The following is a 20740-nucleotide window of genomic DNA, read 5'->3' on the forward strand; positions in this document are numbered from 1 at the left end:
GACAATAACGGCGCGAGTAATCGGAATGCTAAAACCGAGGCCAGTAGGTTCGCACCGCTTCACCGGATTATTTTCCCGTCCGTCGTGTCTCTCGTGTTTTGATTAAATGGCCTGGTCCAGTCTAGTTGGACGGGTTCTCGGCGCAAATTCGAGTCGATGGCCAGGTCATGTTCAGAGACAAAAGATCTGCACTGAGGCCCTAGGCCACTCAGTGCGCCGGGGGGGTACACCGGGTCAAATCCGGGTTGAAGATACCCACGAGTTCAAAAGGATCAAGAACTCCAGCTCCCAACACGAACAATAGAGGGAAAAGAAAATCGGGAACGAGACGGAGAGGAAAGCCAAATGTGTCGCTACGGGGCGGGCGGTTGTTTAGGAGAAGTGGGAGCCGCTAACGGATCGGCGGCTCCATGCAGAGAAGACGTGGCCATCACACACAGCAAAACAAATGGGCGCGTCCAATCCAAGTGGCCTCATCACCGTCGGCATCTTCAGATTCCTGCTCGGTGCAGATTAGATATTCGTCGCAGTGTCGAATTCCTCGATGGCCACGCGATCGCGAGCCTTACTGCCACTGGACAGGTTGGCCCCAGTGGCACAGCATCAAGGGATGCCAATCAGGGCTATACCTTACGGCTTGATACATAATTCCAGTTTATGTGCCATTCTCAGCTAGGCTGACAACTCGATATCAAGACTACAATATCTATGAGTTTCCTTCTTGCTTGCGAGACGAGCGATGAAGCCAATGAATATCGATCCTGAGGTAAAAAAATGTTTGTTGTGGTTTTTCCGTTTGAGGGATAGCACACGTCCGCTTACGTGATCCAGATCCCGGCGTGTCATGGCCTGAGGCATCAGTTTTCACAGCCTGCAGAGATCATCATCAATAGCAAAGATCTACGGCATAAGGAGAATATAGACTTTATACTACTCCTCAGTACATGAGCATGCTGCAGGCGATGCGACCATGCCTATAAGCTTTGCTCCGTTCCAAATACTCCGCCCTCGTGTCTCGCAGGCTGCTCCGAGTCCTCTAAAACACTCCTATGACCACAAGGGGCTGCATCACAGTATGACATTCCCGGGCCTTGGCACCTTGGAACCCAATAACAGTAAAGAGTATAGCGCCGCAGATGGAGGACTGGCAAGTGTGTCGACATTGCGGTCAAGGGGTTGGGGGAAGATAGTGCGAATGCAGTGGGTCCGATACGATATATGTATACTCGAGGAAGGCGTTGGAGCAGGATACTCAAGGTGGCATGGAGCGTAGTATCGTAGACATGTCAGCCGTCAATAATCTGAATCAGGGAAGAGAGCTCATAAAGTGACAAGCAGCCACCGTCGGCCTCATGTCCGGCCGCCAACCCAACTCCGTATAGTACAATGATGTCCCATGATCGAGCCATGCGGACCCTGATCGGGACAGTTGGTCCCTCAACAAGAAACATGTGTCACGGCCCACACAGGGCAAAGGCTGATCATGGTCAGTTAGCGCAGCGAAGGGCCGCAGACAGGACACGAGGTAGAAATCGTAGGGGGAACGACAATTATATCAAGCAGCGGGAGCGCCCAGCAGTACCACACGAACCCGCAACGTGACCCGCAGCCGGTGATTGGATCGTACTTCGCTGGAGATTCCCAGCGTTCTCTCTCCTCCTCATCTCTCGTCCGTTCTTTCTGGTGCTTTCTGGTGGAGAGAGGCTCTCCTGTCTGCTTTTGCTTCGCGGTAGTCAGGCACTACCCCGTCATTCTCCGCCTCCCCGCCAACCTGTCCTCTTGGCCCCATCGCAGGCATCCATCTCCCCTTCTCCCTCCTATGCCGCGTCCATAGCCCGCAGGCTCGTCATCTCCCCTTGCCCTTCAAGGGCGATTCCTACACCATGTCCTCCTTCCAATCCGCTTCCCAGGCCTACCACGGCCAGTCCGCGCCGTCTCGCCAATTCCCCGCGTACAATCCGGTCGCCGCCGTCACAGCCCCCGCGGGGACCTTCCTCCCCGGCACCAAGGTTCAGGTGGGCAGCCACCGCGTCGTGGTCGATAAATACCTGTCTGAAGGTGGCTTCGCCCATGTCTACGTCGTGCGACTGTCGCAGCCCGTCAATGGCTCGGAGACCGCGGTGCTGAAGCGGGTCGCGGTGCCCGATAAGTCGGCCCTGGCCAACATGCGCACCGAGGTGGAGACCATGAAGAAGCTCAAGGGTCACCGGCATATCGTCAAGTACATCGATTCGCATGCCTCCCAGCTGCGCGGAGGCGGGTACGAGGTCTTCCTGCTCATGGAGTTCTGCGGCGGCGGCGGTCTGATTGACTTCATGAACACCCGGCTTCAGAACCGGTTGAGGGAGCCGGAGATTATCAAGATCTTCTCTGATGTGGCCGAGGGAGTCGCCTGCATGCATTATCTCAAACCACCTCTGCTGCATCGCGATCTGAAGGTGGAGAACGTCCTGATCTCGCACTCCGCGGGCTCGTCTTGCTATAAGCTATGTGACTTTGGATCATCAGCTCCTCCTCGTCCAGCAGCTACCTCGGCCGCCGAAGGTCGGTTGATTGAAGATGATGTGCAGCGACACACAACACTGCAGTATCGTAGCCCAGAGATGATCGATGTGTACCGGAAACAGCCGATTGACGAGAAGAGCGATATTTGGGCCCTTGGTGTGCTCCTGTACAAATTGTGCTACTATACAACCCCCTTTGAAGAAGTTGGTCACATGGCCATCCTCAACGCCAGCTTCAAGTACCCCGCATACCCGCAATTCTCGGATCGGTTGAAGATGCTCATCGGTAGGTTACAACCTTCAAACCTTGAATAACTATTGGCTTATTAGTTCCGAACAGCATCGATGCTCAAGGAGAATCCGCAAAAACGGCCAAATATATATGAGGTCGTGCGCGAAGTGTGCCAAATGCAAGGAAAAGAAGTTCCGATTAGAGATGTCTGTTGTATCTTGTTGCGACTTTGTGGTAAAATACTGACCTGGGATAGATCTACTCCAACCGCTCTGTCTCCGAAGCGCGGAAGTTCCAAGAACTGCCTCCAACGCCGACAGAAGCTCCCGCAGTGGGAGCTGTGTTCTCGCCTCCAATCCAGGAGACGCAGATTATCCCTGAGATTGCGCCCATGCGAAGAGGACGGCCCGGGAAACCTCAGTCATCTCATAGCTCTGCGAAGCCGAGTCCTTCGCCCCTCCGCGGTGCCTCTAAGACGTCAACCAATGACCCATTCGCCGCTCTTGATGGAGGTGCTGCTCGGGCAAGGAAGACTGCCGACGAACTATCGAACCGCTTCCCAACCTTGGATCAGTTTGACATATTGCATGAAAAGGGTGACAAGTTCGATTTCGAACCAACAGTGAAAGAGGCCAAAGCGGAAGATGAAGATCTTTCAAAAAGGCTTACCAATGCTTTGGCCGACGAAGCTTTTGCTCCGCGGCAGCCTTCGCCTGAGCGACAAGATGCGGCTATCCATCGGCGCTCACAGGCATCGCCTGTGCGATCCTATCCCCAGGAAGTTGGGCAGTCGGCTCCACTGTACCAACCCACTCCGAAGCGGCCTGCAATGGTCTCTACGGGAACCATGACTTCGCCCTCGCAAACACCTCGCTTGCAGGAGCAGAAGCTGTCCAATCGCCCCATCTACCGCTTCCCACCGTCGGATGATGAACACAAAACAACCCAGGCACCATCGCCTGCGCCAGGCTTGAGGCCGGAGGCAAGCCCACGGCTGTCATCTGACCGGCTTTCTAACCAGTCAAACTCTGCGCGGCCTTCTATGGAGACCCTGCGACGACCTTCTGGCCTAGAACTGAGCGACCCCGTAGGACGGTCCAAGTCTGCTGTTGCCAAGGCTCGCCCAGTATCTGTACAGTCAGGAGCTCGCTATGACTTGCCGCATGATTCGGAGACTTCGCGATCATCGATGGAACTTTCTCGCATGCAATATGAGGGTGGCGCCCCATTAAGACCGATCCGCACTGAGGTGGATCGAGACTATGACCGGGCCAATATCTCCTCTGACATGGACTATCTGCGAGCGAAGGAGGAGGAAGAGAGTAATCGCAAGCGTGAAAAACGCTCCAGTGGTGGATCCAAGCATGCTAAGCGGAGCAGCCTGTCGACCCTATCACTGTCTGGAAGTAAGACCTTGTTTGCGGGGCGATTTGGTGATGCTTTCCGCCGGTTTGAAAGCAGCAACCAGGACAAGCCTCCAACTCCCTCGGTGGAAGAATTCCCTCCGCAAGAAGAGACTCTTATCGGTGACCCAGAGACCTCGAACGCGCCCAATGAGCGACTGTCGCCGTATGAAGATACTGATTTAGATGACATTGAGGAGCGGGACGACATTTCCCCTGAAATGCGCCGCGAGCTGGAGCGCCGCCGCCTCTCTCAGGAGGAGAAGCGGGTGGCCAATGCCGCGGCAGAGTATCGGCGCAGGGTCGCTGACAATGAAGGGGGAGGTAGAGTAGTTGGACCTCGAGCAATCCAGACCCGAGTGCAGACATTGCTCGGCGAGTCCAACAAACAACCTGCCGCCCCCAAGACAGCCACTGGTTATGGGCATTACACCGACTCCCCCACTGCTTTGCAGGCAAAGCAGAATGACATACGATCCCCCACTACGGGCGTAGCAGCGCCCATCTCCCGCACCCCTGGTCCCATCTACGGCGCCCGCGAAGAGCCCATGCCTCTCCCAGACCGCCGAGAAGGAGCCAGCGCCCCTGCAGGCCTCCCACAGTCGGTCACCTCAAGTTCCACGGGGTACTCGTCTGGGACACGGCCGGCGTCCCGGCCCGCAGCGCCGCCCAAGCCCAAGAATCTCCGAGTAGGTGGACAGGATGCCTCCCGACCTAGCACCAGCACCAGTGCCGGCTATGATCGCAGGCCATCAGTCCAGGCAACCCCAACCAGTCCCGGAGAGGACTGGGAGGCAAACTTCAGCCGGCGGTTCCCCAGCCTTTCCGGGTTGGAGATGGAGACGGAGATCGAGATCCCCAAATACCCCAAGCTGAGAACGCGGGAAGTCTAGAGAGGCCTGGGCCGATGTTTTGATTGTTGCAGATTTAGCGTGCTTAGTGCCAGGGAGAGACCTTGGATGTATGATTTCTGGCGATGTGATGATGCATATATAGACCAGAGGCATCTTGAGCATACCGGGCTATTTGGGTGTCGGTCTAGCTCCACCATAGGTGTCGCGAGTGTTTCCAATGAACGATGTTCAACCCGAATTGGGGGTCCTTTCCAACCTTGGCAGCTACCTGCCTACGTAAAACCGACGGATGTATCAGATCTTCACCGCATCTCCCTCGTACTGCGTTCAGCACCACTGCTGTACTCCGTTCCATTGCGGACTGCATTGCGGCTCCGCCACACCGCCTTCCCCGCCTCTCCGAAACCTTCATTGCGCGCATCCCAGTTGCGCATCGACCACTGCACATCCATGCAATTATGGCCCCGGTAATGCTCAAAACGGTCGATGGTGAGCAGCGCAATCCAAAATGAGAATGCTATGCTCCAGGTCTAACCCCAGACCACAGACGACCTCAAAGACGTCATCCAGCAGCTCTTCGAGATCCAATCCGCCGTCCACGGCTACCTAGGCCCGGAGACACAGCAAGAGCTCGTCCGGAAAATGTACGTGATCAACAAGCCCCCTCCCCTCCTCCTTCCCAATGGGCCGAGTAGAACACGAGACCTGTGTGGCATGTCCAGCTGCGAAAGAAGCTAACCCGACACCCTCCGCAACAGCAAAACCCTCACCCTCGCCCTCTCAACCCTCTCCAAAGACACCACCCTCCCACCTACGGACCAATCCACCGACTCCAGTGTCGGCGCCGACCCCTCCAACCCACCGCTATCCAGTATCCAGTTGCCACCCGAGATCATCGACTACGTCGACGCGGCGCGCAACCCGGACATCTACACCCGCGAGTTCGTCGAGCTCGTGCAGCGCGGGAACCAGGATCTGAAGGGGAAGCGGGAGGCGTTTGCCGGGTTCCGGGACGTGCTGGCACGCGAGATGCGCAGCGCGATGCCCGAGTGCCGCGGCGAGGTGGATCGAGTTATTGCGGCGACGGGGGGCGCGACAGAGGCGGTAAACGGTGCAGCGCAGCGGCCGTAAATGGTATGACTGACCTGCTTGCCTTGCCTGTGTGTGGTGGGTAAGGCACTCGATGATCAGGATCGCCGCTGCGCTGCAGTGCACTGCACTCCGGTCTAGCTATATCCGCTACATGCCCCCTGGGCCCTGCGTAGGGTCCTCGGGTCAGCTTTGGGGGGGGGGGGGGTGTCTGGGAATACCCGCTTTAGGGGGCAGGGGCTCGGTTTCACTATGGTGTCTGCCGAGGGATGCAGGATTTGGTTCCTCGGAGTTTGGGAATTTGCTTTTTAGGATGGGGACTAGGACTGATTCATCTGGCCCCTTTTGGTGACTTTACGAGCATGCCAGGGCGCATGTACCCTGGGGGCCACGGAGGGCCTCGGAGAGGCCTATGTTCCTCGGTGTTTTTCTCCCAGGGTGATGGACCATTGCAACGCAACCTCACGGTGTTTGGGAACTGGGAATTAGAGCGCCCGGGGGTTCACGGGTCCTACGAGTCGCTTGGCCTGGAGTTGGGCGGTCTATGCTTTCTTTTCTTTGTTTGGCATTTGCTAGCGAGGCGCTTTCGGAGAACATACTACTACCTAGAAACCTACATATTGCATGGAGTCGAAAACTCGGGATTTCATCAGCACTGACATTTAAATGCACCTTGATGCCATACTTAATAAGGATATGGATACTATGTTTCAAGCGGGGCACAGGATCAATCCCCGCGCTGTGACCAGGCAGCGTGGAGGCTGGAAATGGAAGCCCAGATGCACGGTCCACAATCGGAGCACATGAAGCCACCGAGTTCTCATCCATGATCAGTTTATGAGGGATCAAATATGTACATGACCTGGTCCAAACTAAGCAGCATTGGGCCAAACCGTGGCTTTAGTCAAGTCACATCCTGTCTACCCAGCAAGCTCGTCAACAAGAGGCTCTTCGGAAAGGGACGCATGTAAGTCAAAGCTAGGATAGCATTGAGCCAGGAAAGTAGCTAAGATAACATAAAATCGATCAGTCAAAGTTTCGTTGCCTCTAATTCTTGGTCGTGGAAAATACATAGGTAGGTTGGTTTTATTTTTGGTATACAACCTTGGAAGCCTTCGGCGGCATAGTGACAAATACTTTCCACGAAGGACACAGCAGACTTCTATAGTCTCCTGCAATTCATAGCTCGGCGAGCAGCGGAAATACCTTTTTTCCTGAGTGATTACCCCCGTCATGTCATCACGTCACGTCATGTCCATTATTAGAGTCGTAAACACTGCAATGCACCTTACAACAATGAATCCCTCACAAATGTTCCGCAAAGCTCGCCTTCATTCCTCGCTCTTTCTGCATGTTTGCTATCTGCCAAAGATTCAGAAGATGCAATCGTCAGCAGTACCTCTTTGGAAAGCTATGGAGGATGGATCAGGTAATATCCCTTACTGAAGCATTCAATCTAATGACTGATCTTGCTGGCAGAGCTACCTATCGAGGAGGTTGACTTGTACCAGTACGAGCGGTATAGGTGGCTGTATGTTGTTGTCCGGGGTATTTGGAGCCAGCTAACGTCCCTAGGAGCGAAGATCCCGAAAAGCTTGCGATGCGTTGCCGGAAATTCAATCTACAGGCTCTCCTAGACAGATCTATCAAAGCCACAGGCAATGACGGAGCAAAATGTAAGCATAATAAATATACCTTTGATGTTTGGCGGCTGATCTTTGAATACAGGCATAAAGTTACTCAAGTGTGTCGAAGGGCAATTCAACAAAGCATTTCTCTTGACCCTAAGCAATGGCTGCGAAATCGTTGCCCGGCTGCCGAATCCGAATGCGGGACCTGCTTTTTCCACGACCGCATCAGAAGTTGCAACACGCCACTCTGTATGTGAGCTTCATTTGCCTCGAGACTACTGAGCTAATTGGTCTAAAGCTACGCGAAATCATAGGCATTCCTATCCCTCGCGTATATGAGTGGTCAGCCGATGCAGCTAATGCTGTAGGTGCTGAATATATTATTGAAGAGAAAGCTACAGGCCAACCGCTAGGCAGAGTCTGGGGTAACCTATCAATGGCAACCCAGCTGGAGATAGTGAATCAAATAGTGGATGTGGAAAAGAAACTCGCATCTGTTTCCCTTCGAAAGCATGGATGCATCTACTATGAGTCAGATCTCAAGTCAAGGTCACTGATATACGAGGCACTTAATTCAATAGTCGAGTCGGGCTCGGTGTCCACAACTGGTCTGAATGACCAACTGTCTTCCTTTGTGATAGGTCCTTCTGCTAATCCCAAATTTTGGGAAGGAGAAAGGGCCACAAAGAAACTCGACAGGGGTCCATGTACGTCTTACGGACGATATCATTTCTTGATTACAGGCTAAATTATTTCAGGGAACAGCATCGCTGACTACGCTACGGCCGTGGGAAAGAATGAGCTTGAATGGGCAGCATCACACGCGAAACCCAGAATGAATTTTCACAGATCATCGGAACACCCTGAAACGCCAGACGATTATATTTCACTTCTCACGCGCTACATGGAACTCATACACCATGCCTCTGCTTTGGTTTGCGAGCAACCGAACAGAATTTCACACCCGGACTTGCATCTTGACAATATATTCGTTGATCCAGAGACGAACCGGATCACCTGTATTATCGACTGGCAACTGGCTTCGGCTTCTCCCCCGTCTCTCCAGCGGTCTTATCCCCCGATGCTCGAGATTTCGGCCAAAGCGGAAACAAGCGAGCGTGCGCACGAGGAAACTCTCTTGGATTTTTACTATAACGCGATCAAGAAAGCGGATCCTTTACGCCGGAAGATCCTCAGTGATCCTACGCTGACTATTCTGACCGATCTTGTTTCTTTAGTGCCTGGCTGTTGGGACAGGGAGGATCTTTTCTCTCTCCGCAATGCCTTGATCGTGGCAGTTGCCCGTTGGGATGAGATCAACCATGGTGGGGGTCCATGTCCAGTCCATTTCACAGAGGAGGAATTGCTACAGCATCAGAATGAGATGGAGCTCATCGAAGGGATCTCCACGATTATGCACCAGCTGCAGGATGAAGGGCTGATCCCATTAGGCGGGATGGTCCGACAGGAGTACTATGAGCGTGCCCAGGAACTGAATACTCACTTCCACCGTGAGTTTGTAGGATTAGCGACCAACAAGCATGAGAGGGAACTCCATGCGAAAGTCTGGCCTTACCAATGACAATGCCGCGCTGTTTTATTTGGGTTGGCATCCATCTCGGGGAAATGACAGATCTCGAGAGCGACCACGGTTCCACGCCCCATAGTATGGTCCCTGGTGGGAAGTGTAGCTCGCTCCTTGAATATTAATCGTATTCCTGGACGCATCCTTCCAGTTCTGCGAAGGTTTTGTGGAAACACGCACGCTAGACAGGTTCCGGTAATCCGGTGTCGCTGGAGAGGATGGGGGAGTCGAAGTTCATTGAACGAAGCGAGTGTGGGGTCCGCTTAGCAGGTTACAGCGCAGTCCATCGCTGGGACGTGTGTAGAGAGTCTTGGATTGAAGGAATCTGGGGCAGCGCAGTGCTTCCCCGGAAATTCCAGGGATCGATTCTTGGCTTAGCGCATCGTCTGCGAAGGAGAAAGGTGGATCGGGGCGCGGCCCAGCTCCCTGACTCGACCTCCTGCTTTTCCCGGCGTCGAGGTTGCGTCGGGCGTCAAAGAAAGCTAAATCGTCTGTCTTTTCCCCTTGACCCACTCGTGGGGAGACATTTCATTTTCCGGATGACTCGGTAGTTGTCCAGAGGGACGGGATGAGGATGGCGCACCAGAGGAGACCAGCAGGATGGAAATGTACGCAGACATGATCGTGATCGACAACTCATCCAATCATCCATCCCCGTCACACCGCTACCACCACCAATCATCACCCCCCAGTGCAGGGATCGAATCCTGCGCCCATCCCTCGAGCAACTCCTACTGGACGAGCGGTCGATACACAGTGGTGGCGGGCGCCTCCCCCCGATCGCGCCCTCTGCGCCGTCCGGGGTACACACGGCCCCGGCCACTCACGATCCGCCTTTCTCCCAATCCGTCCAAATCTCCCCCATCCCGTCGACTCGAGCGTCCCGCGGGTACGAGCGCGTTATTTCCCCCCCGGCCCCCATATCGATCCGTTCCTCACCTGATTCGGGGCCTTTGTCCTGGGGAACCGTGGCATCTCCATACTCAATGTCTTCTATACCCTCGTTCCTTCAAGCCATGCACTCTCCGCCCTGACAAGAGCAGCCATGGCCAACTACACCGCCGCTGGTGATGGCATCACCGGCGGCTACATGGGCACCTCGCTGGGAATGCAGATCACCATCGCGACGCTGGCCGGGATCACCTGGTACAACGCTTTCGAACTCGTCATTCTGGTCTTCGTCACCTTCGCCCAGTATCGTGGCACCTACTTCTGGAGCTTGCTCGTTTCCTCGGCGATCGGCCTGATCCCCTACTCGCTGGGCTTCCTGCTGAAGTTCTTCAACCTCACGTCGGCCTGGTTCTCCGTCACGCTTCTGACCGTGGGCTGGTGGTCCATGGTCACCGGCCAGTCGGTTGTTCTGTATTCACGGCTGCATTTGGTTCTCCGGAACCAGCGGGTGCTGCGGCGCGTATTGACCATGATCGTGGTTGACGCCGTTGCGTTGCACCTCCCAACCACCGTCCTGACCTACGGCAGTAACTTGGCCCACCCACCCCATCGCGCAATCTTCCTTTCGGGCTATAACGTGATGGAGAAAATCCAGATGACGGGCTTCTGTATCCAGGAATTCATCATCTCGGGACTGTACATCTGGGAGACGGTGCGCATGATTCGCCTCGATCCAGACCGCACCAAGCGCAAGATCCAGTACCAACTACTCATCATCAACTTTATCATCATTGTCCTGGATCTCGGCTTGCTCGTCGCTGAATACATGAATTACTATATCATGGAGACCATGCTCAAGGGTGCCGTCTACAGCATCAAGCTCAAGCTTGAGTTCGCCGTCTTGGGCAAACTCATCCACCTCGTCCACAACCACGTCTGGAAACCCGAGTCGTTCTCAGGTCCGCGCGAACTCCCCGATTTTGTCGACGCAACCCGCGTCACCTCTGACTTGACCCACGCACCTCCTTCCCACCAGCACCGCCCCCGCTCGTGGATGGATAATGACGAAATCTCCATCGCCATGTTCGAGCACTCCCCTCCGTCCGGCCCACACGCGGGCAACTCCGACCTCTCCAACTCGTGGAGCAGCGAGACCCGAATCTACCCAGACCACACCTCGATCGACTTCATCAATCCCTGGATCCGCTACCACCGACACTCGTCCAGATTGAAAGAAAAGCCCGAGAAGCCTCGGGAACCCGGATGAGTCGAATATCTTGATTATTCCTGGCACCTTGTCTTGTTTTTGATGAATCACGCCTTACGCGATATGTCCTTCATTGAGACTTGTGATATCCCAGTCCCCTGACCATCTCCCACCCCATCTTGGAAGCTCTCGACGCTGTGAGGATTTCTCCTACATGCGCTGCTCCCACTGGGCTTCGCGCCCAGCCCTCGCATTCCTCTAGGACACCAAATCATCTTACCGGCGGAACAACGTTTCTCTGGAAATTTAGAGGTTGCGCCACTGCGCGCAGAACACTCCCCGGGAATCTAGTTGCCACCTTCCTTTTATGGAAATGTTTGTATATAGCCCGATACGGGACGGGCCGAACTCGGGTCGGTCTTGCCTGGAGGATATATGCAATTAGATGAATGCGAGCCCGACTTCTATTATTCTTTCATTTGGACTCCTCCACCAATTCCCCGTTGTTCCACCGATGTTGATGGTGCGGACAAATTCCGGGGCTCCAAACCTTCGCATTCGAGCTCCACATCCCCACGGGGAACAACTTTAATTCTCTTCAGACAGATTCCACACTCGACGCTCCAGGTCAGACCCAAAGACTATGAATACTCTCTTCGCCACATCTGTCTCCCAGGAATATGCGCCTCCAATCCCGCATCATGAACAGTCTACTTCAGCTATCTCTGCTCGGTGGCCTGGCGGTGGCTAGGACTGCCGCAACAGCAGCTTGTGCTGTAGTAAGTGACGCCCAAAGACTTCATCAAAACTTAGACCTTCATGCTCACCCCCTATCCCCTCCAGCTCCCTCGCGCGGGCTCCAGTGCGCCGCAATGCAGCAACCCAGCATCGACACTGTCCCTCGCCGATCCACCTTACAACAACTACTTCCACTCTGACTGTAACGTCGCCGCGCAGGCTGTTGTCACCTGCCCGCTGCCAGACAGCAACCTAACCTCCATCGGCCCGCGATTGATCGTCGCCTGGCCAGCGGGCAACAGCGGTGCCTGCGTATACTTCGCCGCAAAACGGCATCAATGGCACGCTATCCATTGAGCTGATCAACTCCACCGTCGGAAACCCACTGGGACCCGTGTACAACGCATCATCCTCGTCTCCATTCAGCAACACGCCGAGTGTCGGTGTCCAGGGCATCCTGCGTTTCAACTCATCCGCAACCCTGGCCCTCCCTATCTTGGGAAGCATCCGCACAATCCGCGACGTTGTCGAAGGTCCCAGTATCGTCTACCCCACCATCCAAGATGCGTTCAAGCTCAGCTCATTCAGCGACTGTAGTGCCTCGCTCCAGCGGCTGTGGCTGGACAACGTCACCACCACGGCGCTCCGCTTCCAACCCTGGAGTAGTCGTAGATCCAGCAAAAGCACGCCGGTTACGGTCAACAACCGCACCCTGAACTTCGAGGCGGGTGACTACCTATTCACCGCCGAGACGAACTATCCACAGCTCACGCAGCTGCAGCCAGCCGCGGTGCTGAACAGCAACTCCCAAGATCTGGCGACAACAATGCCAGCCAGACAGCTGCGCCATCGTTTCTTTCGTACTCGGAGAAACTGCTTGCTGAGGCGTGGCGGTTCCTGACGTATTTTGGTCGTGATTCGATGATTTCTGCGTTGCCGTTGGAGCCTGTACTGAGTAGTGGCAATGGCAGTGCGATGGAAGCTGTCCTGGGCGCTGTGTTGGAGCGGGTGAATCGGACCGATAGGAGTGTTTGTCATGAGATAATTAAGTGAGTTGACCTCTGGCTAGTTTGAGGGTTTGGATGGTTTCGTGCTAACTTTATGGAAGCGACTATGCGACTTGGACTAATTTGCAGGACAACATCACGAGTAACGCGATGATTTGTGACTATAAGATGGTACGGCTGGCCTGATCGAATCCAAAATGTGCTCCGTATTGACCAGATTCGGCAGGTTGACTCGAACTACTACCTGCCTATCTTGATGGAGCGATACTTCCTGGACAACCCAGTTCGACAGAACAGAGTTGGTGCATTCTTCAAGTAAGATGCTCAAGCTCGTGATATTGTGGAACCCGAATGGCTAAATCGGGAATTCACAGTACCTCAGCGGGCACGATCAACGCTGCAAACCAGAACTTGACCCGGGGTCAACTTGCTCTGGTCAACGCGGAGCGCATTATGCGTCTTGCAGAGCCTTTTGCCAATAGACAGACTCAAGATAACCTTATTCATCTCAAGGACGGGCAGATTGTCGGTCAATGGAGAGACAGCGAATTCGGTGTAGTCCAACCCCTATGTTCCTCAAAGCTCTCAAAAACGTATCCTCCTGACTCTGTACCAGGCATTGGTGGAGGCCGCATCCCCTTCGATGTAAATACAGCCCTCGTTCCTGCAGCTCTCCGCTCAATCGCAGCCCTGTCACGAAATGGTGTCTTCAACCAGAAGAAATGGGAAAAGCAAGCCGACCAATATGCCCAAATATTCGTCCAATCTTACAAGAACACCTCCTCCTTCCCGGGCCCAGACCAAATCCTCCGTCATCGGCAGCGATGATACATTCTATGCCCTCGCCCTGGATGGCTACAACAATCTGTCCAAGGTGGAGGTCATGAACACAGACGACTGCTTCCGACACTTCCTCCTCAACACAACCAACGATGCCCCAACTCTCCACGCTCCTCGGCGCCTCCACATCCAACATCCGCCGCACATTCCCGGCCGGCCTGATGACCGACGCCAGCATGCTGGTCGCAAACCCGGCGTTCGGCGCAGACCCCATCTACGCGCAGAACTGGACGGCCGGCGCTTACCACTGCACGGTCGTGTGGTCATGGCAGCTCGCGATGATGGCAAAGGGTTTGGAGCTGCAAATGGGGCGCTGCGAGGTGTCCAATAATACGACCATGGCCACTGCCACAGATAACAAGGCTGTGCCATCGCCCATTCCGGCGTTCTGCGGAGAGGCGTCCATCTACCATAACGTTCGGAGCGCGTACAACAAGCTCTGGGACTCCATTGTGGAGAATGCGCCGCAGCTCTCCACGGAAGTCTAGTTGTAGGTTTACCGTAATGAATTGTTCCAGGTTATGCCGTTGGGTGTGATGCCGCCGCCACCGGGCGTTTCGGAGGGGGGAAACTGGTAAGTGCATCTTCGCCATTTCGTATTTCGCACTTCCCATCCTTGAGCTATTGTCGTGGAAACTGACTGGTCTATTAGAATCCGATATCCGGCAGCTCTGGTCGCTGTTCTTCTTGGCTGTGTCGCGGAATGAGATGTATAAGTAGACTCTTGTGTCGAGCTATCGGCCTCGAGCGATGCTTGTTCAGCGATGATGGGTATCCGGAAGAGCCCTGTATATGCCCATGACCTAGCCATTTGCCCCTAAATTATATACTGTTCTGGGGTTATATCAGAATTGCCTCGAGCTACGGGATTTAGCCTGAGTTCTTAGAGTGATGAATGCAAGAGAAACTTGCGATACTCTTATCTCTGTGGGTTCGTATTGATTTAATGAGCGAAGTAGCAAAGCATCCTGGAATATTGGAACACGCGATGCGGGGAATCACAAGCACCAGACAGAGAGAAATGAAAAGTATTTACCAGCTCGGTCTCGCGACGTACCGGGAGAGCGACCTTCCCTGATCCGGATATCTACGATTTCCACGATAACACGGCTATGGCATAGGAAGTGGTAGTTAGTATGTATGTCATACATGACGAGACTTCAGAAAGTCAACCCGAATCAGTCATCGACACCAGAGAAGAAACGTGAAATGATACACCATCGCCACCGGAAGATGAAAGGAAAAGGGGGGATGAGAAGAGGAGACCGCCATAAACCATAAAATCAGCAGCATCGGGAAACGGCAGATGTAGACACTCAAGTCTGCTCCCAGGAGCCTGATTCGCCGCGCTCGAGCTCAAATTCGCGATATGCCTCCACCAAACCATCCTTCCATTTAGTCAAGGCCACCCAAGCCGGAGCATACTGCTTGACTTCGTCAAGGGCAGGGATCAGACCGGGGGTGTTGATATCACTCCAGATACAAGAGACGTGGCCTTTGATCTTAGAGTCATCTGTAAGATAAGGGCCGGTGTCATGCTGAGAAAAGTCGACGTCTACTGTCCACTTATTTTGCCAGGTACGGCTCCAAAGACGAATCTCATGCAGGCCATCTGAAGACGGGTGAAGGAAGCGTTCGTCCGGAGCGGAGCTGCCAACGACGCTGAAATTAACAATGGGGTGGCGGTCCATTGTGATGCGACAGGAGCGGGTATTCTTTCCCGAGATTTCAAAGCGAACGGAGGATGGGTGGGGATCTTCTGGGTGGGTTATGTTGAACGAGACCCAATCCTTCGAGGGACCCGATGATTCTTCAGATGTATCATCACTTGGAACAACATGCGGTTCTGGGCCAGGCCAGGGACATTGCACACGATTGGCAAATGGAACGCAGTCCGTTTGGCCTCTTGCACTGGGAAGACCGCGGACTACATCATCCACGTAGGGAGGCACGCCAATTAGGTAGGCAGTGGAGTTGCCTCGGTCCAGATCGACTTGCTGCGAGAAAAACAACTTCACGCGATTAGAGTCTGAGAACGGAAAGGCGGTAAGATTATAGATTAGTGTGCTGACGAGGACAAGGAACAGGAATATCGGGACGTGATATGTGAAGCGGTGGATAACCGGCAGCGTTGGGGCAAGGAGAACTGCCGTTAGAATGGAAATTGAGAGATACACGGTCAGTTGGGGACTTCCATCTTGGCCGGTTTGTCGTAGGGCGCTGGTCAGCAGAAGGCCCAGCGGGGCGATTAGAATGAGAATGATAGGAATTGTGAGAATTAGCTGGAGAAGCCAGGTCCAGCTTGGCAGGGAGGCACTCCACGCCTGTTCGTTCCCATAAACGTTTGGATCTTGTCCTTCTTGCTCACCCTCTCGTGTGGCGTCATAGTCGCCAGAGACATTGACGTAGTTTGCAAATGTGGTCCGTTGTTGGCCACGAAGAAGAGATGTTGATTCTGTGGGGTCCTCATCGGCGTCCTCATCTTGGTACTCATCTCCAGATACAGCACCAAGTCGGCTGCCAAAGCTGCTAGGTCGCCGCGAGCCCTGAGAAAATTGGCCGACATAGTCAGACTTCTTTGGGAGAGCAAATAGCTCAAGATAAGAAATCCAAGTAGCCACGAAGGTGCCTGCAAAGTAGAAGAGCATAGGATAGCCACCGGCGAGTCCTTCCTCATTCTCGTATACAGTTGCAACCACCAACAAAGCCCAGGTGAGAACAAAGAGCCAGGTCCAGGTGTACACTCGGTGGAACGCCGAGGGCCGCGCAAAGTCGGCGACACAAGACACGAACCAGGCCAGGAATACCCAAACTGAGACCATCATGCTCCACACAGCATACGCGCTGCTGTGCGCGATGTACGGATTGAGCTTCGTCACCATATAGGCAAATCCAACAGTCACGGCGGTCGGGATGACAATCAAGAATGGAAAGCGGAAGAAGCCTCGCAGACCGCGGAGCTGGACTTTCTCGTCGCTGATATCCAGCGTGACCGACGAACGGAAGAGGTACATCTTATCGGCCTTGGAAAGGATGATACTGGTTACCAGCAACGTCAACGGTGCCACGATGAGCAGCGTAACCGATAAAGCGAAAAGGGTATGTAGCTGGAACACGGCGAATGTACTCCCAAACAGATCGAACCAAACGGCCCGAGTACCCGTACCACTGGGAACGGTGCCATCATCACGAAGATGTCCATCAAAACGATCGGTGTCATCCGAAACAAGACCTGTAGTCGTTGCAACAGAAGCAGAGACCATATGCCACAGAGAGTCCATACTAGTATGCCGCGCATCATCTTGGTCCGTATGATAGCGCGCTCTGGGCTCAAAGAAAGCAACATCTAACCCGCGCAAGCCCAGCATGCCATCGAGCACGACATAGTCGGTCTGGCTAGTAATGAGGCCCTTCTCAAACCCGTTGGCGCTCAGTACAGATCCAAATGGATACTTGGATTTCGCATACGCCTGGGTGACTTCTGTATCGGAGCTGCGGAATAACGTCGCTCGGCCACCAGCGCCCGCGCCCTCGAGGTTCAGGAAAGTATGAGCAAATTTCGCCATGGGATGCTGGCTGTACGCCCGTGCGCCATTCAGGTAATCCTCCTCCCCATTGTTGAAGAGCACTACCAAACCCCGACGTGGCGCATGGCCCGGGGTCAAGAAGTACCGGAGCAGCTGCAGACAGGTCACAACACCAACTCCGTCATCAGTAGCGCCATAGCCGGTCGATACACTGTCGTAGTGTGCATTGACCAGCACCCCTCCCTTGCCTGCAGGCGTCCGTCCAGGAATCTCCCACCAATTCTCCTTCTTGTCTTCCCACCCGCGGATATAAACTAGGATATTGGTGCCTTCGAAATAAACACCTGTCTGGCCATCCATGGAGGTCAGATTGGAATTCAGGTCGTCAAATACAAACACGTCAGGCCGTTCCTCATCTGCTGCTGCGGGTATCGCGACTGCGGACCTGCGGATCGCGTCGACGCGTTCGAGCAACCAGGCGCGCACTTCGTCGTTTCGGTGGGAATTGTACGGGTGGAAGCCACCAGTCAGGTGCTGGAGATCGTTCCATGCTTCGGTCAGGTTCAGGCCTTTGGGGTTGGATCGAGGTGTGGACGGGACGTTGTGGTGGATAACCAAAATTGGAATGATCAGGGCGAGATAGACCGCGGTGACGATGATCGTCACTGGCCACGGCGTAAAGGCCAGAGGGTTTCTGGCCTTGGTGCAAGCCATCGCCGTAGGAGGTTGCAAGTGAGCGTGGGAAAGAGAGAGTGAGGAGGTTGCGAGAATGCGGGGAAGCTTTCGGAGGTGCCGTCATTGCGCTACGGTTGCACCATCGTCTCCATTCTGAACTTTTATCTCGAGACTACCAAAAACGCAAGGAACTACCATTTCAGCACAACTTCCATAGGAGAAAAAAAAAATGGTCGGTGCATAAATGCCATGTAATTCCACATAGAGGAGAGAAAAACACGTAAAGCAGTGTCCTAAGCCCCGTAATCGCTAGCACACAATGCATTTCCCAGAATAACAGACACCGGAGGGCAGAGGGTAATCTTCGCTCATATGGGTAGAAATATGAAAGCTTGCGCTTGAGCCTGACTCCTGACCCGGTGGTATTTGAGGGCCTAAGGAAAGGCAAAAAAAAAAAAGAGCAGGTGATGCAAACAGAAATGAAGGGCCTTCTTTATTCATTGAACCCTTGACGGCCGAGCAGAAGAAAAGAGCGTGGGGTATCGTATCAATCATGAGAAGGTCCGACATCGATATAATCTTCGTCATTGATGCCAGTGGCATGCATCAGACCAGTCATCTGCCCCTCGTCTTCGTCCAATTCTTCATCGTCATCGTACATGGTAGCTTCAGTCTCCTCTGGAAGCTGTGCTGTGTCTCGATTCAAGTACTCTCGTAGTCGGGCCACGCCCTCGCCGCTGAATACACAAAAGACGTCTCGCTGTTGCTGCGTGAATTCTTGTGGAGCTTCACGACAGAACGCGGTGAGGTCCCGTTCCAGAAAGGCCGGCACGCCAGTTAGACTCAGATGAGTGAGCCGTGGGCAGTTGTTGACCAACGGGCGGATTGACTGAATCTCCAGTTAGTATGAAGTATTCGTAAAATACGATAAATTACTTACATCCATGTCCAACAAGGTGCAATAGCTAAGATGAACACGCTCCAGATTGCTGACCATCGGATGGTTGGATCTAGGAGGATATGCGAAGGCCGTAATGCTGTCATTTGTGATAGCCTGGCACTTGACCAAGCCAATGCGTCGTAGCTTGGGTAAAGTGGCTAATTGCTGGACGCTTGTATCAGTCAAGCGGTTGCAACATGCCAGATCAATGTACCGGATACGGTTGCAAGATTTGATGAGCTGGATCACTGCTTGATCGGTGATATTGGAACAGTGTCCCAAGTGGACATAGTGGAGATTCTTGCCGAGCTTGCAGATAGCATGCACGGCACGATCTGTAATGAAGCGGCACTTGGCCAGCACCAGATTTCGTAGGCGAGGAGCCGCACTCACAACATGCTCCACTGATTCATCTTTGACATTCTCGCATGCTGTCAGATCCAGAATGCGCAGGCTGTCAAATGTCATCTGCTCTGGCAGGTTCAAGAATGCCGAGTCGTTGATTTCAGTACAGTGTGCGAGACGTAGTTCCCGAAGGTAGCGGAGGGTGGTCAGCAGTGCCGCTACTGACGGACTGGTCACAAGTTTGCAGTCATGCAAATCGATCTCCAGTATGGCTGGGCAATGCTCGGCAAAGGACAATATTGACCTATCCGTGACATTCACGACGCCATTGAGTTTTAGCCGCTTGATCTGGCGGCAGTTCTGGGACACAACGAGCAAGGATTCGTCTGTCACCTTGGCACATCCGGTAATGTTGAGTCCTTGCAAACGCGGGCAATTCCTTGACACCGCATAGAGGGTATGATCGGTCAGATACCGCAGATCAGAGACATCCAGCGCTTGCAAATGCCGGTTGCCCTCCACCAAATCTGACACACCCTTGTCTGTGAGCTTGGAGCAGTTCGTGAGTGTCAGTCGCTCAATCCGTTTGCACTGAGTAAATGGGACCACTGTCCCATCACTGACATCCTCCATCAAAGCGGAGAGATTGAGCCGCTTGATCAGCTCTGCGTAGGCAAACAGGCTATCTGATTTGCCAACTGATGACGCCACGCTCTTCAAATTATCCCAGTTATTGCATGATGGCCGATGCCACAGTATCCCAACGCAGTTGGCCGCCCAGTTGCGACATACCAGCATGCAGTTGAGCATGTCCACAGGCGAAGCCAACTTGGAGAAGATGGCGATCAAGATCTCTGGCGGGAGGCGGCCGATCGGCGGCACCGGCACCGATCGAGTATTCTGCACGTGGAGATCGCGGAAATTGGCGACACCGATCGAGGACTCCGAGTCATTGGCCTGGGCCATGAAAAAGTCGGTGTCGTCCTCCGCAGCGCGTTCTGGTGACGTTGAAGATGAGGTTTCGGAGGGGGGTTCGCTCGACAGTCGAGCGGCGGGCCGTGGACGAGGCATCTTGGCCGCCGGTGAAGAGTCAGGTTTCAAAATCCAATTCGATCGTCGTTTGGAATCGTCGTATGGTTGAAATCGCATCACTCCTCTGGTGATGCGAGCATAGGCGGTGTGTGTGAGTGGCCGAGGGAGGGTCTGTGAAGACTCGACCAATGAGGCGTCGGTCGAAGAAGGCAGCCAGGGCTGTGTGGGACGCGTGGGGGG

At 54.0% G+C, this 20740-nt stretch overlaps 8 protein-coding genes across 8 annotated transcripts; 6 read left to right on the forward strand and 2 right to left on the reverse strand.

Annotated features, from left to right (window-relative positions):
- Positions 1-1883: 1883 nt before the first annotated feature.
- N7459_002806 (putative serine/threonine protein kinase) lies at positions 1884-5032 on the forward strand (the record flags this gene model as incomplete). Its single annotated transcript, XM_056941991.1, has 3 exons — positions 1884-2790; positions 2845-2942; positions 2993-5032. 3 exons carry the CDS (start codon positions 1884-1886, stop codon positions 5030-5032), a joined length of 3045 nt encoding a protein of 1014 aa, XP_056801874.1.
- Positions 5033-5451: 419 nt separating this feature from the next.
- On the forward strand, positions 5452-6124 carry nut2 (mediator complex subunit NUT2; the record flags this gene model as incomplete). The annotated part of the gene is made up of 3 exons (XM_056941992.1): positions 5452-5482; positions 5541-5637; positions 5752-6124. The coding sequence occupies 3 exons, from the start codon at positions 5452-5454 to the stop codon at positions 6122-6124; spliced, it is 501 nt and encodes a 166-aa protein (XP_056801875.1).
- A 1254-nt stretch (positions 6125-7378) lies between these two features.
- N7459_002808 (phosphotransferase family protein) lies at positions 7379-9295 on the forward strand (the record flags this gene model as incomplete). Its single annotated transcript, XM_056941993.1, has 6 exons — positions 7379-7511; positions 7562-7601; positions 7658-7758; positions 7811-7962; positions 8012-8420; positions 8472-9295. The coding sequence occupies 6 exons, from the start codon at positions 7379-7381 to the stop codon at positions 9293-9295; spliced, it is 1659 nt and encodes a 552-aa protein (XP_056801876.1).
- A 1048-nt stretch (positions 9296-10343) lies between these two features.
- On the forward strand, positions 10344-11456 carry N7459_002809 (uncharacterized protein; the record flags this gene model as incomplete). Its single annotated transcript, XM_056941994.1, has 1 exon — positions 10344-11456. The coding sequence occupies one exon, from the start codon at positions 10344-10346 to the stop codon at positions 11454-11456; it is 1113 nt and encodes a 370-aa protein (XP_056801877.1).
- Positions 11457-12097: 641 nt separating this feature from the next.
- Positions 12098-14312, forward strand: N7459_002810 (uncharacterized protein; the record flags this gene model as incomplete). Its single annotated transcript, XM_056941995.1, is given in 8 exon segments — positions 12098-12175; positions 12210-12413; positions 12427-12924; positions 12936-13183; positions 13243-13312; positions 13368-13456; positions 13516-13786; positions 13797-14312. The coding sequence occupies 8 exon segments, from the start codon at positions 12098-12100 to the stop codon at positions 14310-14312; spliced, it is 1974 nt and encodes a 657-aa protein (XP_056801878.1).
- A 7-nt stretch (positions 14313-14319) lies between these two features.
- On the forward strand, positions 14320-14559 carry N7459_002811 (uncharacterized protein; the record flags this gene model as incomplete). The annotated part of the gene is given in 2 exon segments (XM_056941996.1): positions 14320-14463; positions 14476-14559. 2 exon segments carry the CDS (start codon positions 14320-14322, stop codon positions 14557-14559), a joined length of 228 nt encoding a protein of 75 aa, XP_056801879.1.
- Positions 14560-15297: 738 nt separating this feature from the next.
- N7459_002812 (M28 family metallopeptidase) lies at positions 15298-18222 on the reverse strand (the record flags this gene model as incomplete). The annotated part of the gene is made up of 1 exon (XM_056941997.1): positions 15298-18222. One exon carries the CDS (start codon positions 18220-18222, stop codon positions 15298-15300), a length of 2925 nt encoding a protein of 974 aa, XP_056801880.1.
- A 508-nt stretch (positions 18223-18730) lies between these two features.
- N7459_002813 (putative ubiquitin ligase complex F-box protein GRR1) lies at positions 18731-20539 on the reverse strand (the record flags this gene model as incomplete). Its single annotated transcript, XM_056941998.1, has 2 exons — positions 18731-19072; positions 19124-20539. The coding sequence occupies 2 exons, from the start codon at positions 20537-20539 to the stop codon at positions 18731-18733; spliced, it is 1758 nt and encodes a 585-aa protein (XP_056801881.1).
- Positions 20540-20740: the final 201 nt, after the last annotated feature.

This window comes from Penicillium hispanicum, assembly GCF_028827665.1.
Source record: "Penicillium hispanicum strain IBT 35686 chromosome Unknown utg000003l_segment0_segment0, whole genome shotgun sequence".
Classification (NCBI taxonomy): Eukaryota; Fungi; Ascomycota; class Eurotiomycetes; order Eurotiales; family Aspergillaceae; genus Penicillium; species Penicillium hispanicum.